The 19975-nt window shown below is 37.5% G+C and overlaps 8 protein-coding genes across 8 annotated transcripts; 7 read left to right on the forward strand and 1 right to left on the reverse strand.

Annotated features, from left to right (window-relative positions):
* Positions 1-381: 381 nt before the first annotated feature.
* On the reverse strand, positions 382-905 carry Lcp65Ad (larval cuticle protein Lcp65Ad). The gene is made up of 2 exons (XM_020953382.2): positions 781-905; positions 382-701 (listed from the first exon to the last, which is right to left on the reverse strand). Exons 1-2 carry the CDS (start codon positions 903-905, stop codon positions 506-508), a joined length of 321 nt encoding a protein of 106 aa, XP_020809041.1. The 3' UTR covers positions 382-505.
* Positions 906-2324: 1419 nt separating this feature from the next.
* Cpr65Aw (Cuticular protein 65Aw) lies at positions 2325-2861 on the forward strand. Its single transcript, XM_086838796.1, has 2 exons — positions 2325-2458; positions 2666-2861. Exons 1-2 carry the CDS (start codon positions 2325-2327, stop codon positions 2859-2861), a joined length of 330 nt encoding a protein of 109 aa, XP_086694922.1.
* A 2260-nt stretch (positions 2862-5121) lies between these two features.
* On the forward strand, positions 5122-6022 carry Cpr65Av (Cuticular protein 65Av). The gene is made up of 2 exons (XM_020953318.2): positions 5122-5403; positions 5703-6022. The coding sequence occupies exons 1-2, from the start codon at positions 5258-5260 to the stop codon at positions 5890-5892; spliced, it is 336 nt and encodes a 111-aa protein (XP_020808977.1). The 5' UTR covers positions 5122-5257; the 3' UTR covers positions 5893-6022.
* A 3210-nt stretch (positions 6023-9232) lies between these two features.
* Positions 9233-9643, forward strand: LOC110184703 (larval cuticle protein 65Ag1-like). The gene is made up of 2 exons (XM_020953319.2): positions 9233-9342; positions 9404-9643. The coding sequence occupies exons 1-2, from the start codon at positions 9233-9235 to the stop codon at positions 9591-9593; spliced, it is 300 nt and encodes a 99-aa protein (XP_020808978.1). The 3' UTR covers positions 9594-9643.
* Positions 9644-13121: 3478 nt separating this feature from the next.
* LOC110184705 (larval cuticle protein 65Ag1-like) lies at positions 13122-13535 on the forward strand. Its single transcript, XM_020953321.2, has 2 exons — positions 13122-13275; positions 13337-13535. Exons 1-2 carry the CDS (start codon positions 13157-13159, stop codon positions 13533-13535), a joined length of 318 nt encoding a protein of 105 aa, XP_020808980.1. The 5' UTR covers positions 13122-13156.
* Positions 13536-14890: 1355 nt separating this feature from the next.
* Positions 14891-15461, forward strand: LOC110184704 (larval cuticle protein 65Ag1-like). The gene is made up of 2 exons (XM_020953320.2): positions 14891-15069; positions 15131-15461. The coding sequence occupies exons 1-2, from the start codon at positions 14945-14947 to the stop codon at positions 15327-15329; spliced, it is 324 nt and encodes a 107-aa protein (XP_020808979.1). The 5' UTR covers positions 14891-14944; the 3' UTR covers positions 15330-15461.
* An 873-nt stretch (positions 15462-16334) lies between these two features.
* On the forward strand, positions 16335-17738 carry Cpr65Au (Cuticular protein 65Au). The gene is made up of 2 exons (XM_020953370.2): positions 16335-16522; positions 17383-17738. Exons 1-2 carry the CDS (start codon positions 16374-16376, stop codon positions 17567-17569), a joined length of 336 nt encoding a protein of 111 aa, XP_020809029.1. The 5' UTR covers positions 16335-16373; the 3' UTR covers positions 17570-17738.
* A 417-nt stretch (positions 17739-18155) lies between these two features.
* On the forward strand, positions 18156-18759 carry LOC110184742 (larval cuticle protein 65Ag1-like). Its single transcript, XM_020953371.2, has 2 exons — positions 18156-18331; positions 18393-18759. Exons 1-2 carry the CDS (start codon positions 18207-18209, stop codon positions 18589-18591), a joined length of 324 nt encoding a protein of 107 aa, XP_020809030.2. The 5' UTR covers positions 18156-18206; the 3' UTR covers positions 18592-18759.
* Positions 18760-19975: the final 1216 nt, after the last annotated feature.

Here is a 19975-nt window from a genome sequence, read left to right on the forward strand (position 1 = left end):
AAAAAAAACTAATAATCATATCCTATCAAAAAAGAAACCGTTAGTTTAATAAAATCAAGCAAGCCACAAAAATATAATTTTGTAAATTACCTTTCTCAATATATTCAAATAATTATTAAGTGACTTTTTAGACAAACCCTAAGTTCCGGTTTTTGTACACTCGATTTGCAATGGATTTCATTTTTTTATATAGCTAAACCTTCGAGACCTTTTCCTCATAAGAACCTACTAACAGATGTATGAAAAAATAAAGGAATCATAGAATATTTATCATTATTTACCAATGATTAATACTAATTCTATTTTTTAATACTTCTCCTGATTGATAACTATCTCCTGCAATCTCAAGTAATTTATGTAATTAAAAGAAATAATTGGTTTACGGAATGAATGAATGTATATTTAATATTACGATTTTTTTCAGACGAAACTTAAACATAGTTAACACATTTATGCTGGACTGGAACTAGAAATGATGTTGAGTGACTGACAAGGATGCACCGCCTTATTGGACGGCCCTGGGCAGATGGGCGCCCTCCGGCTGGAAACCGTTCTCATCGGCCAGGTAGTTGATGGTGTAGGTCTGGCCATCGTCACCGACATAGGTGTAGGAGCCGCGCACCACGATGGCCTCGTGGTCAGTGCCCACGTCCTTCAGCTGGCCCTCCTCCTGGTGCGACTTGCCGTCGCTGGTCTCCACGCTGCGGAGAAGCGAAAGAGTTAGCCTTGGCACAGTTCGGTTGGAGGTTGGGATGGAGGAGATGTAGAGGAGAGACTTACGCAAACTTGTAGCCCTCGGGCTGGACGTCGCTGTCGAAGCGCAGCACCTGGGCATCGGAGGCTGGAGGAGCAGCCAGGACGCTGGCGAGCAGGCAGGAAAGGACGATGACGGCGGCGAACTTCATGTTGGATTCTCTTGGGAACTGACTCAAGTGCGCTGGTCTGGAGGAGCTGGCAGGTAATGCTTGCTGCTCCCTCGGCGAGTGTCCCATTTATACTCCTTTCGGCCATGTGCTACGTACAATGCAGGGCGTGTAAGTCAATCGCCGGCAATTACCGGTGCAAAAGAAACCACTGTCGGCGCAGAAAAAAGAGTGGGAGCCAGAGAAACTGGTTTCTCGCTGGGTTTCCTTTGACCCACACTGCTTACCCGGTTACCTAACCAGTCGCTGGATGCTGAATGCTGACTGCTGGATGGATGGATGGATGGATGGAGGGAGGTCTGCCGTTTTGCGATTGATTGATTGCCAGCGACAAGATACTCTCGTTGGTACACACACTTCATTTGTCTCGAACAAATTAACTGCAAAGTGCGCCCTGCCCAGCAATGAATTGCGTTAGCTTCCAAAGAAACCCAAAGAAATAGTCAATAAACTGGGGAATTGGGTCACCTTTGTGGGTTGATGATTGGACCCAATAAAAAAGAGTGTTTGCCATTTCACATTTCAATGTCAAGAAAGGTGTTAATATACCTGAGAGGAATATGAATACAGATAACAGATATTACAGATTGTTTTAATTAAATGAAGGCCAAGTTTATGATCGATTTTCATTACGAACATTTATTGTATATATTTTTCGTAACTTAAATATATTACAAGATTTCAAGATATGAATCGTAGACACAGAGTAATATTCAAAACAATAAATAACAAGAAAATAAGTATTGTTGTTTAATAAAAATAAGTACAAGACTTACAAGTCAAAAATACTTAAATATTCTAATTGTGTTTTAAAAACAAAATATTATAGTTTTGTCCCTATAAAATTTAGTATTTCACTATTTCAAATAAGAATAAAAATTGATCGAAACATATTTCTTTATATTTCTGTAAGAATTTGTACGTACCATTACCATTGCTATATCAATGACAACCTTTACTTTTATAATAATATCTAATACCTATTTTAATATTTATCAAAGTAAGATCAAACTTTACAATATCCATTAATATATCATATTTTCAACCCAATCATCATTTACTGTAATTTTTCCAGCTCATCATGAACCTTCGATAGCTATATATACTTTTCGTTACTTCGATGTCAATCAGCGCCTAAAGGTCTGCGGTGATTTTAGAGGGTTAAGGCAACACCATTTGAACTTTTTCGGAGCATCTTCGTTTGCTTTCAATTTCATTTGGACTTGATTTGCCTGCTTTTTCGGCTGCTTGGCTGCCGCTCGGAGTCATTTGGATATATTCATTCGCATTTTATTACACAAATTTTGAACGTTAATTAGCCGGAGTACGGATATATTGCACGGCCTTTGCGCAATCGGAGTTAGTCGCTAGCGCGGATCGGTGCAGGACAGATGATGATAGATGGCCGCCGGATTAATGCTGATCCTGCTCCTGGCCAGCTGCTGTCTGGAGCCTAGCTATGCCGCTGCTCCCGATTCCGCCCAGATACTGAGATACGAGAATGCCAACACCAACAGCGATGGCTATGCCTTCTCGTAAGTACAAATGTTAATGACCTTTAAGGTCTTTAATAACCTCAAGAAAACGATGTGATAAATTTGATGTTGCCATAAATTAAAGTACCATCAAACCTCAAGCTTTGAGCTTTATTTGTCACTGAGTAGGCGGCTCAGGGTCAAGGTCGTAATGGAAATATTTCATTTTCACTGTGCTAATGCGGATTAATTAATTTCCCCCGACAGATTTGAGACCAGCGACGGCATCTCGCGCGAGGAGTCGGCCACGCTGAAGAACCCGGGAACCCCCGAGGAGGCCATCTCTGTCCAGGGAAGCGTCGACTGGGTGGGACCCGATGGTGTCCACTACAAGCTCAACTACCTGGCCGATGAGAATGGCTTCCAGGCCCAGGGCGAGCATCTGCCACAGGCAGAGCACTGATCACGTGATAGCTTTGGACTTTGCTAAAAGAAAAATATCAAAAGTATAAGTATATACAAAACGCGAAACCACCAAATAGCAGACAGTAGACAATAGAAGTTAAATACATAATAATAAAATATAGACACATATGGATATACACTGCCGCGAGCACATATATATGGGCATAAATTTTCACCCATCGAAATTGAATTGTATTCTAGGCGGGGAATTAGCATATACATTTGTATCTCATCTCCAGCCGAAACCCGTTTGCTCTGGAGATGCCGTAACCGATCTCCAATCTCCGGTGTACGCTATCTGCGATCCGCGGGAGCTGGCTAACCAAACCGGTTCAATAAACGCCGAAAAGCACCCCAAACAAAGGTTGCCAAAAAACAGAAGACAAAGGAAAATAAATATAAAAAAAAAAAACAAAACAACAATTAAAGAAGCCCATTACCATGCTGGCAACGAAAGTGAGAATTTCGGGGAAAAAGGGCATTTTTTCGGGCAATTAACCCGAGCTTCTGTCATTTATCAATCGTAAAGTGCCAAATAATCGGTCCTGTCTCAGCCTAGACATGTCACAAGGCACTCGGAAAAATTTGTGATACTTAAGATATTTTTAATTGGATTTTAAATAAATAAATAAAGATTATAAGGATATAACTTAAATTCAATTTGCAAACAAACATTTTATTTAGATCCTTACAAATGTTAATACATACGCTTCAAAATAAAGCAATATTCAAGTGCTTAGAATAAATCAAATGTAGATGTTCTATAACTAACTAATAATGAAAAATGTAAAGAAATATGTATTATTACTTATTTATCTATTAGATTACATGATAGTTTGTAGTTTTTCTCCTCTGTGCATCGCATTTATAGCTCATGGCATGATTTATGCTGGCAAATGACCTGCAATGGCATTACGCATACGCCCCGTTGCCTTCCCTGTGTATTGTAGGGCATAGCCCAGGTTCAGCCACAGCCTGACTGAGCCGATCTGTGCTTGGCTTTGGCTTTTGTTGTCTTGCTGCTGCTTAGGTTGCTGGTGGTAAAAAATCGTTTTTATTTTATTGACTAAGGTCATCAACAAGCACTCAAAGCGAAACCTCAGCCGCTGACGATGAGCTGTGGATGGGTTAATGTGTAGACGATGATGAGCCGAGTAATCTTGAATCTCTCGTGCTGAGCCCCAGCATCATCTTCACTTGAACAGCAAATGCAGCTGACAAGCACATGGGGCTGTGGAGGTTTTCGTTTCGTTTTCAGATTCGGATTCGGATTCGGATTCGATACAAGACTTTTGGAGGCTAAATCGCCCAGCCTTAATCGGAAATTGTGTCAGCAGGCGGAAATGCTGGACAAGTCGAAAGATAAGTATAAAATTACTCACTAGGAAAACCCGATATAAAAAACAGCAGGTAAGTTAAAGATGTTACGATGTGTATCAGAGATATATCGAATATATATCAAAAGTATACCTGATCTTCTAGAAGAATTCAAGTTTGTTTTAAATACTTTAACTATATTAATTTCTTAAGAAAAACATTGATAGAGATATTTCTTGGCCATCTCCAAAACCCATCTAATATTAAAGAAATAAAAAGTATATATTTAATGCAAATAAAAACTATATTTAATGAGCAATTATGAACTTTTTTTGGTGGATAACTTTACCTCTTCCTTCAGTTCTTGCCACTTCCTGAACATATTTCTTGTTGAGCAGTGAGGAAGCTCTTTTTGGGAATTTTATGGCCAATCCTTTGCTGCCATCACAAATTGTTGGTAAGTGCAAACACAGCCATAGTCATAGCCATTGACCTATTGCCACAGATCCAAATGCGTGGTGTCTATATAGTATGTATTGTGTGTCTGTGTACTTATAGCCAAACACGCGCATTGGCCAAATATTTATTTGCCAAGAGGCCCAAACACATTTCATTATCACTTGCCCCATCATCTTCAGCTCGATCTCGGATCTCAGATTTTACTTTCAGCTCCCGTGGCGAGGCAATTGAGATGAGATGAGTCGCCCATCAAACGCTTAATGGTCTTCAGCTTTATTTGTTTTTTGTTGTATTTTCCTTGTATTTTTTTGGCTTGTTCAATTAAAAGCTTAACACACTCGGCTCACACGCATTTGCCTTCAATTACCTGCGTATGGGTGGGACAATTGTGTGAGCATTTAAGGTGTTTGTTATGGTTCGCTGGCCAAGTCTGACTGTGTGTGTTTGCTTTGGCCTGGCCAGTTATAAATAGCTCAGCACTCATTGCAGGGCGCCACATATCGAGTTAGTGCCTAATTGTGATAACTACCGGAGCGTGCCGTGCCAAGTCGAAAACCGAAACCGAAACTCCACTCCAAGGAAGCCTAAAAAACGCATAGATACAAATTTAATAGAGAAATGCAGTCCTCCAGCCTGTGTGTCCTGGCCGTGTGTGCCTTTGTCCTGATTTCCTCCCTGAATGCTGCTCCTTTGGATGACTCGCAACATGCCACAATCCTGCGTTATGACAACGACAACATTGGAACTGATGGCTATAACTTTGGGTGAGTTAGAAGAAGGGAAAAAGAGATAAACTTTAATAGAAATAATTAAGAAAAAATCCTGAAAATTAAAAAAATATGTAAATAACATTTCAAAACAGAAGTAAGGAGAAAATTAACTAAATAAAGAACATATAAAATATATATAAATGGATGTTAAAGAAGTAGGAAATGTAAAGTAACATCACATATATCTCAAAATATGAACTCTAAGCTTTACAAATTTAAAATAAATTACTAATTATTTATAAATAACATATTAGCAAATATTAATAATAACTGTTATCTTTAATTCCGTTCAGTTACGAGACCAGTGATGGCATCACCCGCCAGGAGCAGGCTGAACTCAAGAACGCTGGCACGGATCAGGAGGCCCTCAGCGTTCGCGGCTCCGTCAGCTGGGTGGCCCCCGATGGCCAGACCTACACCCTGCACTACATTGCCGATGAGAATGGCTTCCAGCCCCAGGGCGATCATCTGCCCCACAACTGAATGTGTGATTGCCCAAGAGCCTTAGAGCCAGTAATCAGTATTTGTTCATTTTGTAAAATATAAATCAATGTACTAACTCTCAAATCATATTTCCTCGTTAATATAATCATTAAATCAAGTCGAAACAAAAGATTATTTATTTTGGTAGAAATATTTCCATATATCCATCCACAATTATTTCTAGAAAGTCTTTTGCGAAAGTAAGATCGTTTCTTGAACCCGGATAACTTGCTAACAAGGGTATTTACATATATGTATGTATGTATATTTGGTAGGGTCTCAAATAACCATAAACATAACGTGTTTCTTCGAGAGGGCGAAATGAAAAGAAAAGTATATGACGCAACAGAAGAACAGGCTTCAGATTCAAGGGGCTTCAAGAGGTTCTCTTCATAGCCATATCGCGCAAACGCACCGTTGGACGTCGCAATGCGGTGTGTCTCGTTTTGTTTGGGCGACTTCGCCCGGATGGCCTTCGGCAAGGCAGAAATTTGCAAATTTTTGGCACGTTGAAACTTGTTTGCGTTTTTGTTGGCTTTGTAATTAATACATAATTAAAGAGTGGCGGGCGCATAGTGAAATATGTGCGAGCGAGCGATCGAAACCGAAGTTTTTGAAGGTTAATTTCAGGCGTTGATTTAAATTTCATGCGATGCTAATGAAATTTGGAAGATGCCTCTGCCTCTGCCTCTGTCTCTGCGAAAAACAACAACCACGGCCGCACAGGGCATATATCGTAGTAATATATGCATGGAATAAAAGGCGACACTGATCAAACTAGTTTCCCCTAAGCCGATAGCTCTCATCAGCGATCATCTTCTTGCTGCTGACGTAGTTGCCATGCCCATGCCCAATTGTGGGTTGAACACACTTTAATAATGTCTGCCCGATTTACATATCTATTATTGGCCAGAAGAAGTGCTTGAAGAATAAATAAAACATAATGTTTTCCCTATTTTCTGGAAGTCATTTCCGGTTCTAAAAAGGGAGGCAAAGAAGCCTCCTAGTTTTAAATGGTTCTTCTCTTAATAATTTATAAAGAAAATATACTATATTGTTCATTGATCTTAATCTAGACTCTAATATCTTTACATTACTCAATGTTTATTTGTGGAAAAAAACATAACTTGCAAGGGCCATAAAAATAACTTGCTAAATGGCTATGTATAAAAGCCGCGGTTGATATAATTTAAATTTAATTTAATTAACAATATATCACATCGCTCAATAAGTTCGCGGCCCGACATATAAGGAGCAGTAGTAAGCAAATATAGATATTTTTTATCGAAAGTGTCGATTATCATAAGCTCTGTGTAAAAATTATACAACTCTGTGACCACGTGCTTTTAAGTTACAAATTTTTAAGTAATACAACCTTTGGGTTTTTCTACAATATGGAAAAAAAGGAGTTTCGTCTCCTGATTAAGCACTGTTTTTTGATAGGAAAAAATACAGTAGAAGCAAAAATTTGGCTTGATAAACATTACCCAGATTCTTCTCCTAGAAAATCAACCATCAAAGATTGGTACAATGAATTTAAACGTGGTCGGGTGGACACCAAAGACGCTGAACGCAGTGGTCGCCCAAAAACAGCAGTTACGCCAGAAAATGTGGCAAAAATCCGAAAAATGGTATTGGCCGATCGCAAATTGAAATTAAAGGAGATAGCTGATGCCTCAAAGATATCGGAAGCCAGTGTGTTTACGATATTACATGAACATTTGGACATGAGAAAGCTCTGCTCGAAGTGGGTGCCGCGATTGCTAACACCGGACCAAAAGCAACAACGCATCGATGCTTCCGAGACGTGTTTAAGCATGTTGAAGCGCAATAGGACCGATTTTTTTCGCCGTTACGTAACCATGGATGAAACCTAGATACACCACTATACTCCAGAATCCATTCGTCAGTCTTCTGAGTGGGTGGTAGCCGGTGAAAGCCGTCCGAAGCGTCCCAAAACACAAATATCGGCGGGTAAGGTTATGGCTTCTGTATTTTGGGATGCACATGGGATTTTATTTATAGACTACCGGAAAAAGGTAAAACAATAAACAGCGAATATTATATAAAACTGCTGGATCGATTGGATCGCGTTATCAAGGAAAAACGTCCACGTATGGCCAAGAAGAAACCACTGTTTCACCAGGGTAATGCACCATGCCACAAGTCTATGGCAACAATGGTGAAATTAAGTGAATTGAGGTTCGAACTTCTGCCGCACCCACCTTATTCTCCAGATATGGCCCCCAGTGACTACTGGCTTTTTTCAGATCTCAAAAAGGACCTCCAAGGCAAGAGATATCGATCAAATGAGGAGGTGATTGTCGATACTGAGACCTATTTTGAGGGTAAAAGTTCATCTTTCTACAAAAATGGCATAGAAAGGTTGGAGAAGCGCTGGACTAAGTGTATAGCCGTAGATGGAAACTAAATTGATGAAAAAAACAAAATTTTCAAAAAAAAAAGTGTTTTTCCTTGTTAGGCCGGGAACTTATTGAGCGGTGTGATAATCGATGGTGAAGGTAAAGAAAACCAAGACCAAACCCAATTTCACACCATAACCATAATATTAAAGAGTTTTAAGAGCTCAGCTCCTCCTTCCTCGAGGAAATTGTAAAATCTTCTCATGCCATATAAATACTATAATATCGAATAATCTCGATTAAAATCAAATTGCATTGAGCAATTAATTCTGTTTCTAAAAAGAGAACCTCCCTCAAAGCAAACAATAAATGTTAATGGGAAATTAGAGTCTCACATTAGTTAATAGCTACAACGGTTTCCCCAAGGGTTTATTTCAATTGAGTTAGGAGTTCATAAATAAATTTACATTTCGATAATGGTTAGAATGCAATTATCCCGCAAACAGAAGTTAAATAAATAAATACAAAATATACGTTTCGGATTATTGAACTCGTGCTGAGACAATTTATTCATCAACGGGTTGAGTTATTGCTCATTAAATTGCATTATATCCGACGTCTTGAACAATTTTAATGTAATTCTTATTTAGTAGTTGTTTTAGGACATAATATACTAATTATGCAAGATGTTATCAGTTGCGCTGATAATTTCTCGTTCTACTACAAATAGATATATGTATCGATTTAATGCAAAGTCATTTTGTGAAAAAAAAAACAAAAATTTGCAACCAATTTGAGCCAATATAGATTTGCATTTAACGATCAAGCTTTAGCCTGAAACAAATTTGATTATGTTTCGACTAGTTTTGCATTAATTTCGCGATAGTGCACGCATTCCTCCATATAAAGGAGAGCAAATCATTGGAGAAAATCATTCGTTCGAGATCCACAGATCAAAGCAGCAACCAAAACTCACCATGAAGTTCCTCATCGTCTTCGTTGCCCTCTTCGCCCTGGCCGTGGCCGCTCCTGATGCTGAGATCCTCCGTCAGGATTCCGATGTCGGCCCCGAGAGCTTTAGTTACGGGTAAGTAAAGTGAGAACTGTTCTGGAAAGGATGCACGACTAACTTCGGACTTCCTTATCAGGGTGGAGACTAGCGATGGCTTTTCTGCCAATGCTGCGGGACAGCTGAACAACGTTGGATCCGATCACGAGTCTCTCGCCGTCCAGGGCTCCTACCGATATGTTGGCGATGATGGCGTCACCTACGAGGTCAAGTACGTCGCCGACGAGAACGGATTCCAGCCCCAGGGTGCCCATCTGCCCGTGGCCTAAGCTAACTGTTATTAAAATTAAAGTTATTAAAGAAAAAATGAGTAAATGAATGTACATCTGTTTCCAATGGGGGGGAATGATCTATGACGATTGCAAATACAGTTTAGTAATATGTTTGAATAATATTTTAGACATGAGATTAAAGTCCAGGTTGTTGTTGGGTCATGTAAACATATATCTTAATTTTAATTCTTATACCGTATGGCTTGCTTCAAAGCAATTACTAACAAGAAAGGAAGTTAACTTCGACACGCCGAAGTTTATAAACCCTTGCAGATAGAACTTCTATGACTAGGAATCCCTACAATATAAATTATATATATTTATATATCTATATATATTAAAACAATGAAGTAACACCTGTTTTCATTTCATTCACCTAAACATATTTATATTTGCAGTTCACAGATTTGCATTTTTCCTCTACACCAAACGATCGTTTGTTTGGCACCTATATGATACAGTCGTCCGATTTTCATGAAATTTTACACAAAATTTAAGACTAATATAAAATGGCTATACCTCAAACTTGATGAAAATCTGTTGAAAACTGAAAATGTTATAATTTTTTTTGTAAAAATTTTCCGGTCATTCCAATGGCAGCTAAATGATATAGTCGTCCGTTCCGACATATATACGAGTGAGAATATATAGAAGGCTAACTACAAAGTTTATTCAGATAGCTTCAAAACTGAGAGACTAGTTTGGGTAGAAACAGACAGATGGACAGACGGATAGACGGGCATGGCTAGATCGACTCGGCTGTTGATCCTGATCAAGAATATATATACTTTATATAGACGGAGGTGCCTCCTTAACTGCGTTGCAAACTTCTGACTGAAATTATAATACCCTGCAAGGGTATAAAAAAAAGAAAAGGAAACAAATAAGGAAAAAAATCCAAAATAGGCTTATATTAGCAAGCTTAAAATCCTTATTTTTTGAGCGGGGTTTTGTGTGAAGAAGTTTCGATCATCACCATTGTTGTGTTTTTTGTTTAGTAAGTTGTGCTGAATAAACTATTTTCGGGAGTTAAGTATACTTTATTATAATCAAATAAATGACACCATATCCCCGCACGTCATGATCATCATGGCTCTTAAAGAGAGCTTGGAAGACTTTTCGAGATCAATAATAAGCTAGTCAACACGGCCAAGGGTATGGTTATTAAACAATAATTTAATATAAACCATATTTTCATGTATCTTGACTTTTTTGGGCCTTATTTTGGTTTCAATTATCAAGAGATATTTTATTAACGTCTTACCTTAATTAAGAAAACTATAATTTTTATGATTGCCGCATCCACTTGATCAAAGTCTATCAACCACCAAGCACTAGATTAGTAATCTATATAAAAAACACACAAAAAGAAGAAGAAAACTAAACTTCCTCTAGCTAGGGCCTTGCTTAAGTATAAGACTTGAGAATCGCAGAGGAGAGCGCTCTATGTACCAAATAGTTAAACAAAGCCTATCTTTCAGTCGAAAGCTTGAAACTTAGTGATGAAGTCATTTCCGATCCTATTATTCATATATATTCTTGATCAGCATCAACAGCCGACTCGATCTAGCCATGGTTGTCACATCCACTTGATCAAAGTCTATTAACCACCAAGCACTAAATTAGTAATTTATATAAAAGAAGAAGAAGAAAACTAAACTTCCTCTAGCTAGAGCCATGCTTAAGTGTAAGACTTGAGAATCGCAGAGGAGAGCGCTCTATGTACCAAATAATTAAGCAAAGCCTATCTTTCAGTCGAAAGCTTGAAACTTAGTGATAGAGTCATTTCCGACCCTATTATTCATATATATTCTTGATCAGCATCAACAGCCGAATCGATCTAGCCAGGTCCGGCATAAATTTAATTTTTCCAAATTTTTTGACAATTTTAAATTTTTATAAGGGGTATCGTTAAAATGGTGAAAAATTTACCAAAATTTGAATTTTTTTAATTTTTAAATTGAGTATGCAGATTTGTTACCCTAATAAAAACTGAAATTAATGCATTTTTGGCTTAGTTATGATATATTTAATATTTGACCTCTTAATACTTAGCTAACTTCAAAGGTATTAAGAAAATTATTCATGTTTTTTTTTTTGTATATAAAATAAGTTTTCAATATATGATTAGTGTACTTACCTTAAACTTCTATGAGTAGGAATCCCTACAATATAAATTATATATATTTATGATTAAAAACAATGAAGTAACACCTGTTTTCATTTCATTCACCTAAACATATTATATTTGCAGTTCACAGATTTGCATTTTTCATCTATACCAAACGATCGTTTGTTTGGCACCTATATGATACTGTCGTCCGATTTTCATGAAATTTTACACAAAATTTAAGACTAATATAAAATGGCTACACCTCAAACTTGATGATGTTTAAAACTGAAATAGTTGTAATTTTTAATTGTATTAATTTCTCGATCGTTCCTATGGGAGCTATATGATATAGTAGTTCGATTTTCATAAAATTTTACACAGAATTGAAGAGTATAATAAAATGGCTATATCTCAAATTTAATAAAAATCTGTTGTAAACTGAAAATGTTATAATTTTTTTTGTAAAATTCATTCAAGATCATTCCTATGACAGCTATATGATACAGTCGTCCGATCTGGCCCGTTCCGACATATATATGAGTGAGAGTATATAGAAGGCTAACTACAAAGTTTCATTAAGATAGCTTTAAAACTGAGAGACTAGTTTGCGTAGAAACGGACAGACGGACAGACGGACAGACGGACAGAAGGACAGATGGACAGACGGACAGATCGACTAGATCGCTAGATCGACTTGGCTGTTTATCCTGATCAAGAATATATATACTTTATATAGTCGGAGGTGCCTCCTTCACTGCGTTGCAAACTTCTGTGAAATTTTACCCTGAAGGGTATAAATATTGAATGAAAGCATTAGGGATGCGTATTTTTGACTACCATATGATATCCAAGAACTGAATATATATAATAATATTCAATTTTTATAAAGAAGTTGTTACTTCTTATTTCTAAAACTTTTATGTTTATCAACTGATACTGATAACAAATGTGAGTTTTCCATTTAATATAATAATTATTTTAAATTTTCTTTATATTCTACCTAAATTTAGGCAAATTGTTACCAAAGTAAGATACATTAATTTTCCTAGAGCTTTTCATATTATGTTCATTATTTTATTATTTTTAAAACATTATATAAATATTATTATAATTGAATCTGCTGCTTTTCCTTATAGTTTTGATATGCAATCTCTGCCTTATTGATAATAAAATACTCACCCTTTCCATTAATTCGACAGGTTAGTAAGGCAAGTGCTACCGATTCCGATGGAAAAGGTTGATTTGCATTTCGTATGGGTGCTTTAACGATTCATCTTTAACCTGAAACCAATTTCGAACATTTTTCGCATTATGCTTTGACATTATGTCTGGCTGCATTTGCATTGAAATCGCCCCAGTTTTTGCCTCCATATAAAGCAGGTCGCACCATCGGAAAGCATCATTCGTTCGAGATCCGCAGATCAAAGCAGCAACCAAAAAAATCACCATGAAGTTCCTCATCGTCTTCGTTGCCCTCTTCGCCCTGGCCGTGGCCGCTCCTGCTGCTCCCGAGGCTCAGATCCTCCGTCAGGATTCCGATGTCGGACCCGAGAGCTTCAAATACGAGTAAGTTAACTGAAAACTGGTCCAGTAAGGATGCAAAACTAACACCCGACTTCCTTATCAGCTGGGAGACTAGCGATGGCCAGGCTGCCAATGCTCAGGGACATCTGAACAACGCTGGATCCGAGCACGAGTCTCTCGCCGTCCAGGGCTCCTACCGCTTCATTGGCGATGATGGCGTCACCTACGAGGTCAAGTACATCGCCGACGAGAACGGATTCCAGCCCCAGGGTGCCCATTTGCCCGTTGCCCCCGAGGCCTAAGGTCTTCTCCCAAGTTCTTCCTTGTTAATATCTGCCGCCTTCTTCGGCGGTTTGGAAAATCTAAGTCAAACAACCTGAACTGTTGAATATTAAAAAAAAATCGAAATAAGTATATCAACAAAATGTGTTTTCTTAAATGTGTGGGAGCTGTAACAGAGTATATCCATTTTGGCCATAGGCTTTGGAGGATACTATTTGTGGACCTGCATTGCTGGTATTTAAATTTAATTTTGAAATGTACAACTTAAAATTAAATTAATTTTGATATTTATTTTGATTATATTGGGATAATAATTATAAAACAGAAACTATTGTTTCTATCTGATACATTTTTAATTATATTTAAAATATAATTGTTGATGACATACACATAAAATAGGACTTTTCCTGAACTCAGGTCTGCATTACTTAGTTAAAAGGGAAAGTTGCAAGTTTGGGATTGATTATTATTACAACAAAATGTATACATTTCGATGAGTAAGGATAAATTATTTTGTAGTGTAGTGCTAAGATTTTTAATAATACTAGTAAACCTTTTTCCTTTGCAGGTCTAACTAAAGTAAGTTTCTATTTAAAGTTTTAGTTTAAGTATACATTTTATTATAACATTTGTTTGCTTTTAGGTTTGGAACAGAAGTACAGTGAGAAATAAAGGGTTATTAATTTAATTTAAATAATATTATAGAAGACATAAACACATTTTATATAAATTACAACTGCATTTTGCTATGTTAAATAATAATTTAGTTAAATTCATTAGATAATTGGATATTAAATCTTCATTTTAATTTCAATTTGTATATCTGCTCTATGGTTTATTTGTAAAATAAATTATGATATAAACAAATATTTTGAGTTTGATTTACAGCCATTGTTTAAATAATATAAAAATCAAATTTACAATTACAATTCAGTTTGGTTTGGGAGATTCATTCCCACATATATACATATGTATATAGTGATTTATATATATTATTTTTCAACCTATATGTTTCTATATGCTGCATGGACAAACTTACTTATTTATTTGCATATTACGTACTAGAGGAAACCATATATTTTATATAAATTAAGTGTAAGAATTTAGTGAAATAAAATTATATTATATACATATGTTTCTTCTCCCAGAGAAGACTGGTTACTAGTCCAAATACGAGCGGGAAGGCTGATTTACATTTCGCATTGGGCTTTTTACGATTCGGCTTTAGCCCGAAATCAATATCACACATTTATCACATTATGCTTCGCACACGTTTGACTAGTTTGTCCGGCCTTTGGGCATTGGGCTTTGGGCTTTGGGCTTATGCCGCTGTCCAGCCATATAAAGGGTGGCCCCTTCACCGGAGAGCATCATTCGTCGCGAACTGTTCGAGAACCGCAGGTCAAAACACAGCAATCCAAAAATCACCATGAAGTTCCTCATCGTCTTCGTTGCCCTCTTCGCCCTGGCCGTGGCCGCTCCTGCTGCTCCCCAAAGTGAGGCTCAGATCCTCCGTTCGGACTCTGATGTCGGACCCGAGAGCTTCAAATACGAGTAAGTAAACCGAGAACTTGTCCAGAAAGGATGCACCACTGACTCCCGACTTCCTTACCAGCTGGGAGACTAGCGATGGCTCTTCTGCTCAGGCTCAGGGACAGCTGAAGAACATTGGATCCGAGAATGAGGCCATCTCCGTCCAGGGCTCCTACCGCTTCATTGGCGATGATGGCGTCACCTACGAGGTCACCTACATCGCCGACGAGAATGGATTCCAGCCCCAGGGTGCCCATCTGCCCGTTGCCCCCGAGGCCTAAGCCGGATTGTTCCATCAATCCACCTCAAATCCTTGTTAGTTCCACCAAACCGATGCTGTCCTTATTTTAAAAGGACGGCAACTAAGTCAACCCAATTTGTTAAATATTAAACGAAATAATGATTACCTGAAACTAATTGGTTTTTAATTGGTTCACATATTTGGTTTACATTTTCAGATGAGTTTTAAACAGATCTGCGCAGACAGCGGAAAAATACTGCTGATAATATGATATATATTACTTTAGAAATATCCAATAAAAGATTCTAAAAAATCTGTAAAGAAAAGTGAAGGGATTATTCAATAGAAATATATACTTTTTGGTTAGTTGCAATCTCTTTTATCTTAATGTATTTTAATCAACAATATCAATACTTATACACCCATATCATTAATTAACTATAATATAAGGAAAATAATATATTTACAGAAGCAACTGGTGGATTCTGGCTGATTTATGAATTAGCCAGAGAACGTAATATGCTTGATAGATTGGTTATTGATTTGTTAATTGATTCTTAAACAAATACATAAAAAAATGTACACAACAACACAATATGAGAAATGACAATGGCAAAATCACAATGCACAATGGCAGAATAACAACGGAAAGAGGCTGGAACCCATCTCGACTATGAGACATCTCCTATGCCACCTCAGCATCCCATTCGATTGGGACGAGCGAGTTTTACGGCACAACAAATGAGTGTGTGTTTAGTGTTCTTATGTAATTACGTTATTTAGCTTTGAAAACACGATATTTGAAATTGGAAACTGGCAAGGCGAGGCCGGTGGACAAGGTAATTGCATACATTATATGCCTGCAAGCACGATTAGTGCAGGGTATTTAGAGTGTGTTAATCTGTAATTAAAATGTGTTTTATTGAATGTTTCCATTACTGCCTTCTGCTGATTTTGTTATTTTTCATTTGTTTTTATTATCATTATGCATTTTCCCCGATGATTTGTATAAAAGGGCCTCCGTCGCCCACAGCGCAGCTCAGTGAAGTGCAGCAGCATCACCTGCGATCTCACCTGTTTCGCGATGCATTCGACTTCCAAGTCGTCGTTGTGGCTAGCTGTCCTCCTGGCAGTCGGTGTATCCGTGGTCCTGGCCAGGCCCGCCGGCGAGGATGCCCAGGCCGAAACCCTCAAGCTGGAGAGCGAGAACACCGGCGACAAGTACTCTTTCTCGTGCGTATAAAGCCAATGAAAGCAATTAAACGGAAATAATACTTTTTTAATAATATGAAATGACAACAAATATTAACTTTGCTAAAAAAACAATTTGTGATAAAATAGATTTCTTTTTATAATCAAACCATTTATTAAATCATTTAAGAGAAAGTATTTTTCAAGGTGAATGAAAATATAGTACAAGCAGTAATTCCTTTAGTGAACCAGGACTTAATATATATTTAAAAAATAAATGATTAAACCTAGCAAGTTATGAAGCTAACTTCGGGAAGCCTTAATTTGTATACCCTTTCAGTTAGCGAAAGGATCATAGGTTCGAATGTACAATCGATCACAAATAATCCAAAAATTCATTCATTTCATTTTTCAATATTTTTATATGCTAATTTTTTGCATTGGTCAAGTCTTTCAAATAGCATCACTATGCCAAAAATACATTAATTTTAATTCGAAAAACGTTTTTCAATGCTAGTTTTTATAGGGTTAACAAGTCTGCTTACTGAATTTATAAATTTAAAATATATAATTTTTTGTTATAGGGTCGGAAATGATTCCTTCAATTAGCTTCAAGCTTCTGACTTAAATTTAGTATACCCTGGAAGGGTATAAAAAATAGGAAACATAAAGAAAACCATGGTTTGTGGTTTTTCTCTTTGTGCAATAAATGAAGACTGCATTGTTTGTTGTATAAATAGTAATTCAAATGTCCAAGAAACAACACAGAAACCACATATTAATCATATATACAAATAATTCTCTTAAAAATAAACCACATACTAATATTCTTCAGCTGTTTCCACTTTATAAAAAATTATTTCAAAATATTATCTAAATAATCTTTAATTTCCTCTTAACAGCTTTGATACCAGCAATGGTATCTCGCGCACAGAGACGGGCGAGGTGAAACCAGGAGCCGGCGAGGATGACGGCTCCCTCTCGGTTCAGGGCTCCACCAGTTGGTCCGCTCCAGATGGCAAAAAGTACGAGATCAGCTTCACGGCCGACGAGACTGGCTATCATCCCAAGTTCCGGCTGGTGACCTAGGAGTAGCTCCTATATGTTATATATAGAATTTATAGAACTAATATATACCAAATTATCCATGTTAGAACTTTTATGTTTGACAAATAAAATAGAAGCCATTTAAAAGTGGCTTAACGCAGACGTCACAGAAAATATAAATAAAGGATTTAAATTAATAAAACCAATAAAACTTTTTGATTTGGAAAACAAAAAAAAAAGATTACCATTTAAATGGTAAGAACCTCCATGCTGCAGACGCTATAATAAACTTGAACCACATCTTGGTTGACGTCACTAAAAGATATATATAATGCTGGCCAAATTCAAAGTCAAATAATTTGAATAATGAAATATTTATGGCTGCGATTCTTTTGCGGCCTAAAACATGAATTTACATTTTGTATTAGGCCTTTTAGTGCTCCATCTGCGAACGAAAACGAAACCAAGACCCAGGCCCAGGCAAGTATAAGCCCAAAACCCGACATGTCGCATTAACATTGACTTTGCGATTAGCTCTTCCACACGTTTGACTAGTTTTGGCCGCGCTTTGAATATCGATGGCTTGCCCTCTATAAAAGGGTTCCGCTGGCCATCCATCCGCACCATTCGTCGTGACCTGTCCGAGAACCGCAGATCCAAGCACCAACCAGCAATCACCATGAAGTTCCTCATCGTCTTCGTTGCCCTCTTCGCCCTGGCCGTGGCCGCTCCTGCTGCTCCCCAAGCTGAGGTTCAGATCCTCCGTTCGGACTCTGATGTCGGACCCGAGAGCTTCAAATACAAGTAAGTAAACTGAGAACTGGTCCAGAAAGGATGCACCACTGACTTCCGACTTCCTTATCAGCTGGGAGACTAGCGATGGCCAGGCTGCTCAGGCTCAGGGAGAGCTGAAGAACATTGGATCCGAGAATGAGGCCATCTCCGTCCAGGGCTCCTACCGCTTCATTGCCGATGATGGCGTCACCTACGAGGTCACCTACATCGCCGACGAGAACGGATTCCAGCCCCAGGGTGCCCATCTGCCCGTTGCCCCCGAGGCCTAAGTTCGGTTGCTTTCATCTAGAGCAGCTTTAAATCCACCCAAATCCTACTCAATTCCTTGTTATTTTCCCGAACTTCCCCGTATCCAGTTTCCCTTTTCTTTTGCCAAGGGAACAAACTCCTAAGTCAAAGAACATTTGTTGAATATTAAAAAAAAAATGAAGAATTTATACAAATTTGTTTTATTTTGGATGTGATATTAGCTTATGTTTATATTTATAAGAAATAGGTATCCACTTGACCTTTGTTCTCAAGTGTTAAAAATATTTATTTTACAAAAGATTAGTTTCTACTGCAATTTACCTTTACTTTACCAATTATCTTGTTTAGATTTAATATGCAGCCATTGTATTTTTTGTTTAAGATGCGTTTTTCAAGTTTTTAAACCATAAAAAATTCATTGAATACTTGAATATTTTAAAATCTACATTAATTTTATTACAGTCATTGCTATATCACAACTGAGCACTCATGATAGAACTAGTTGAATAGTTCATTATAAAATGCAAACGAAATAAGCTTCTTAATCTTAATCTATTTTTAAAGCTACTGGTAAAAGAATTTAATGATAGTTTAATACAATTTAATTAGTTGTATAATTAATCCATTAAATCAATCAAAATTCAATTTATTTGTAAGTATGATAAAATATTTTTGGTAAATGCAAATAAGTCTAGTACATTAAATTTTCAGACTTAAGAGGATAACTCCAATACATTTTTTAAAGAAAATAAAACCTAAAAAGAGTGTATATTTACTTTGAACAAGTTTTATAAATCATAAATGTAATTTTTGTATAGCATTTCAATGTTAAATCAATGGGATTTTCACAAGCATTTACCACCAGAGACTACACTAAATACAAATTTAACGTAACGTCTTACCCCTTGCTATTGGCATTTTTTTAAGCCCTCTTTGGGGCCATCAAGATAAGTGTAAAAAAAGACCAAAACCCCGGCTTACTTTGGGGCTTCGATTTGAACAAATCAAAAGACTTAGGCAACGAACTTGATGCCTTCCATTGCATACTTTTTGGCGTGCGGCTGTTGGTCGACTGACGATGATTACCCATCAGTTCCGTGCCTGTTCGATTCGCGTTACTTATGCTCGCCACGGCAACAGTCAACAGTTATTGCAATTAATATGCAAATTTGCACACTCAACATCAGTCATTGCCGAACTCGACAGCAATATTTCAATTACAATCGAGGCTGCCAGCATCCGGCAGAAGACACTCCATTCCGCGCGACTGCTGATTGCCGATCGATAAGGTGAACGCCGAAGTGCAAACATCTTCCTCATTGCATCGCTATTCGCTCATCGAACAGGTCAAGTGCCTCTCCACTGATTGGACCCAACAAGTTGAGTGGCAAATATAGATGGGAA

Source organism: Drosophila serrata, unplaced genomic scaffold, assembly GCF_035046125.1.
Source record: "Drosophila serrata isolate PLE 108 unplaced genomic scaffold, ASM3504612v1 contig_359, whole genome shotgun sequence".
Classification (NCBI taxonomy): domain Eukaryota; kingdom Metazoa; phylum Arthropoda; class Insecta; order Diptera; family Drosophilidae; genus Drosophila; species Drosophila serrata.

Excerpts from the sequence above, each read along its gene's own strand:
- Lcp65Ad (XM_020953382.2), bottom strand. The coding sequence starts at position 905 with ATGAAGTTCGCCGCCGTCATCGTCCTTTCCTGCCTGCTCGCCAGCGTC. Across the intron at positions 702-780 it reads CCCGAGGGCTACAAGTTTGC|CGTGGAGACCAGCGACGGCA; the intron begins GTAAGTCTCTCC and ends GCTTCTCCGCAG.
- Cpr65Aw (XM_086838796.1), top strand. The coding sequence starts at position 2,325 with ATGGCCGCCGGATTAATGCTGATCCTGCTCCTGGCCAGCTGCTGTCTG. Across the intron at positions 2,459-2,665 it reads AGCGATGGCTATGCCTTCTC|ATTTGAGACCAGCGACGGCA; the intron begins GTAAGTACAAAT and ends TTCCCCCGACAG.
- Cpr65Av (XM_020953318.2), top strand. The coding sequence starts at position 5,258 with ATGCAGTCCTCCAGCCTGTGTGTCCTGGCCGTGTGTGCCTTTGTCCTG. Across the intron at positions 5,404-5,702 it reads ACTGATGGCTATAACTTTGG|TTACGAGACCAGTGATGGCA; the intron begins GTGAGTTAGAAG and ends AATTCCGTTCAG.
- LOC110184703 (XM_020953319.2), top strand. The coding sequence starts at position 9,233 with ATGAAGTTCCTCATCGTCTTCGTTGCCCTCTTCGCCCTGGCCGTGGCC. Across the intron at positions 9,343-9,403 it reads CCCGAGAGCTTTAGTTACGG|GGTGGAGACTAGCGATGGCT; the intron begins GTAAGTAAAGTG and ends CTTCCTTATCAG.
- LOC110184705 (XM_020953321.2), top strand. The coding sequence starts at position 13,157 with ATGAAGTTCCTCATCGTCTTCGTTGCCCTCTTCGCCCTGGCCGTGGCC. Across the intron at positions 13,276-13,336 it reads CCCGAGAGCTTCAAATACGA|CTGGGAGACTAGCGATGGCC; the intron begins GTAAGTTAACTG and ends CTTCCTTATCAG.
- LOC110184704 (XM_020953320.2), top strand. The coding sequence starts at position 14,945 with ATGAAGTTCCTCATCGTCTTCGTTGCCCTCTTCGCCCTGGCCGTGGCC. Across the intron at positions 15,070-15,130 it reads CCCGAGAGCTTCAAATACGA|CTGGGAGACTAGCGATGGCT; the intron begins GTAAGTAAACCG and ends CTTCCTTACCAG.
- Cpr65Au (XM_020953370.2), top strand. The coding sequence starts at position 16,374 with ATGCATTCGACTTCCAAGTCGTCGTTGTGGCTAGCTGTCCTCCTGGCA. Across the intron at positions 16,523-17,382 it reads GGCGACAAGTACTCTTTCTC|CTTTGATACCAGCAATGGTA; the intron begins GTGCGTATAAAG and ends TCCTCTTAACAG.
- LOC110184742 (XM_020953371.2), top strand. The coding sequence starts at position 18,207 with ATGAAGTTCCTCATCGTCTTCGTTGCCCTCTTCGCCCTGGCCGTGGCC. Across the intron at positions 18,332-18,392 it reads CCCGAGAGCTTCAAATACAA|CTGGGAGACTAGCGATGGCC; the intron begins GTAAGTAAACTG and ends CTTCCTTATCAG.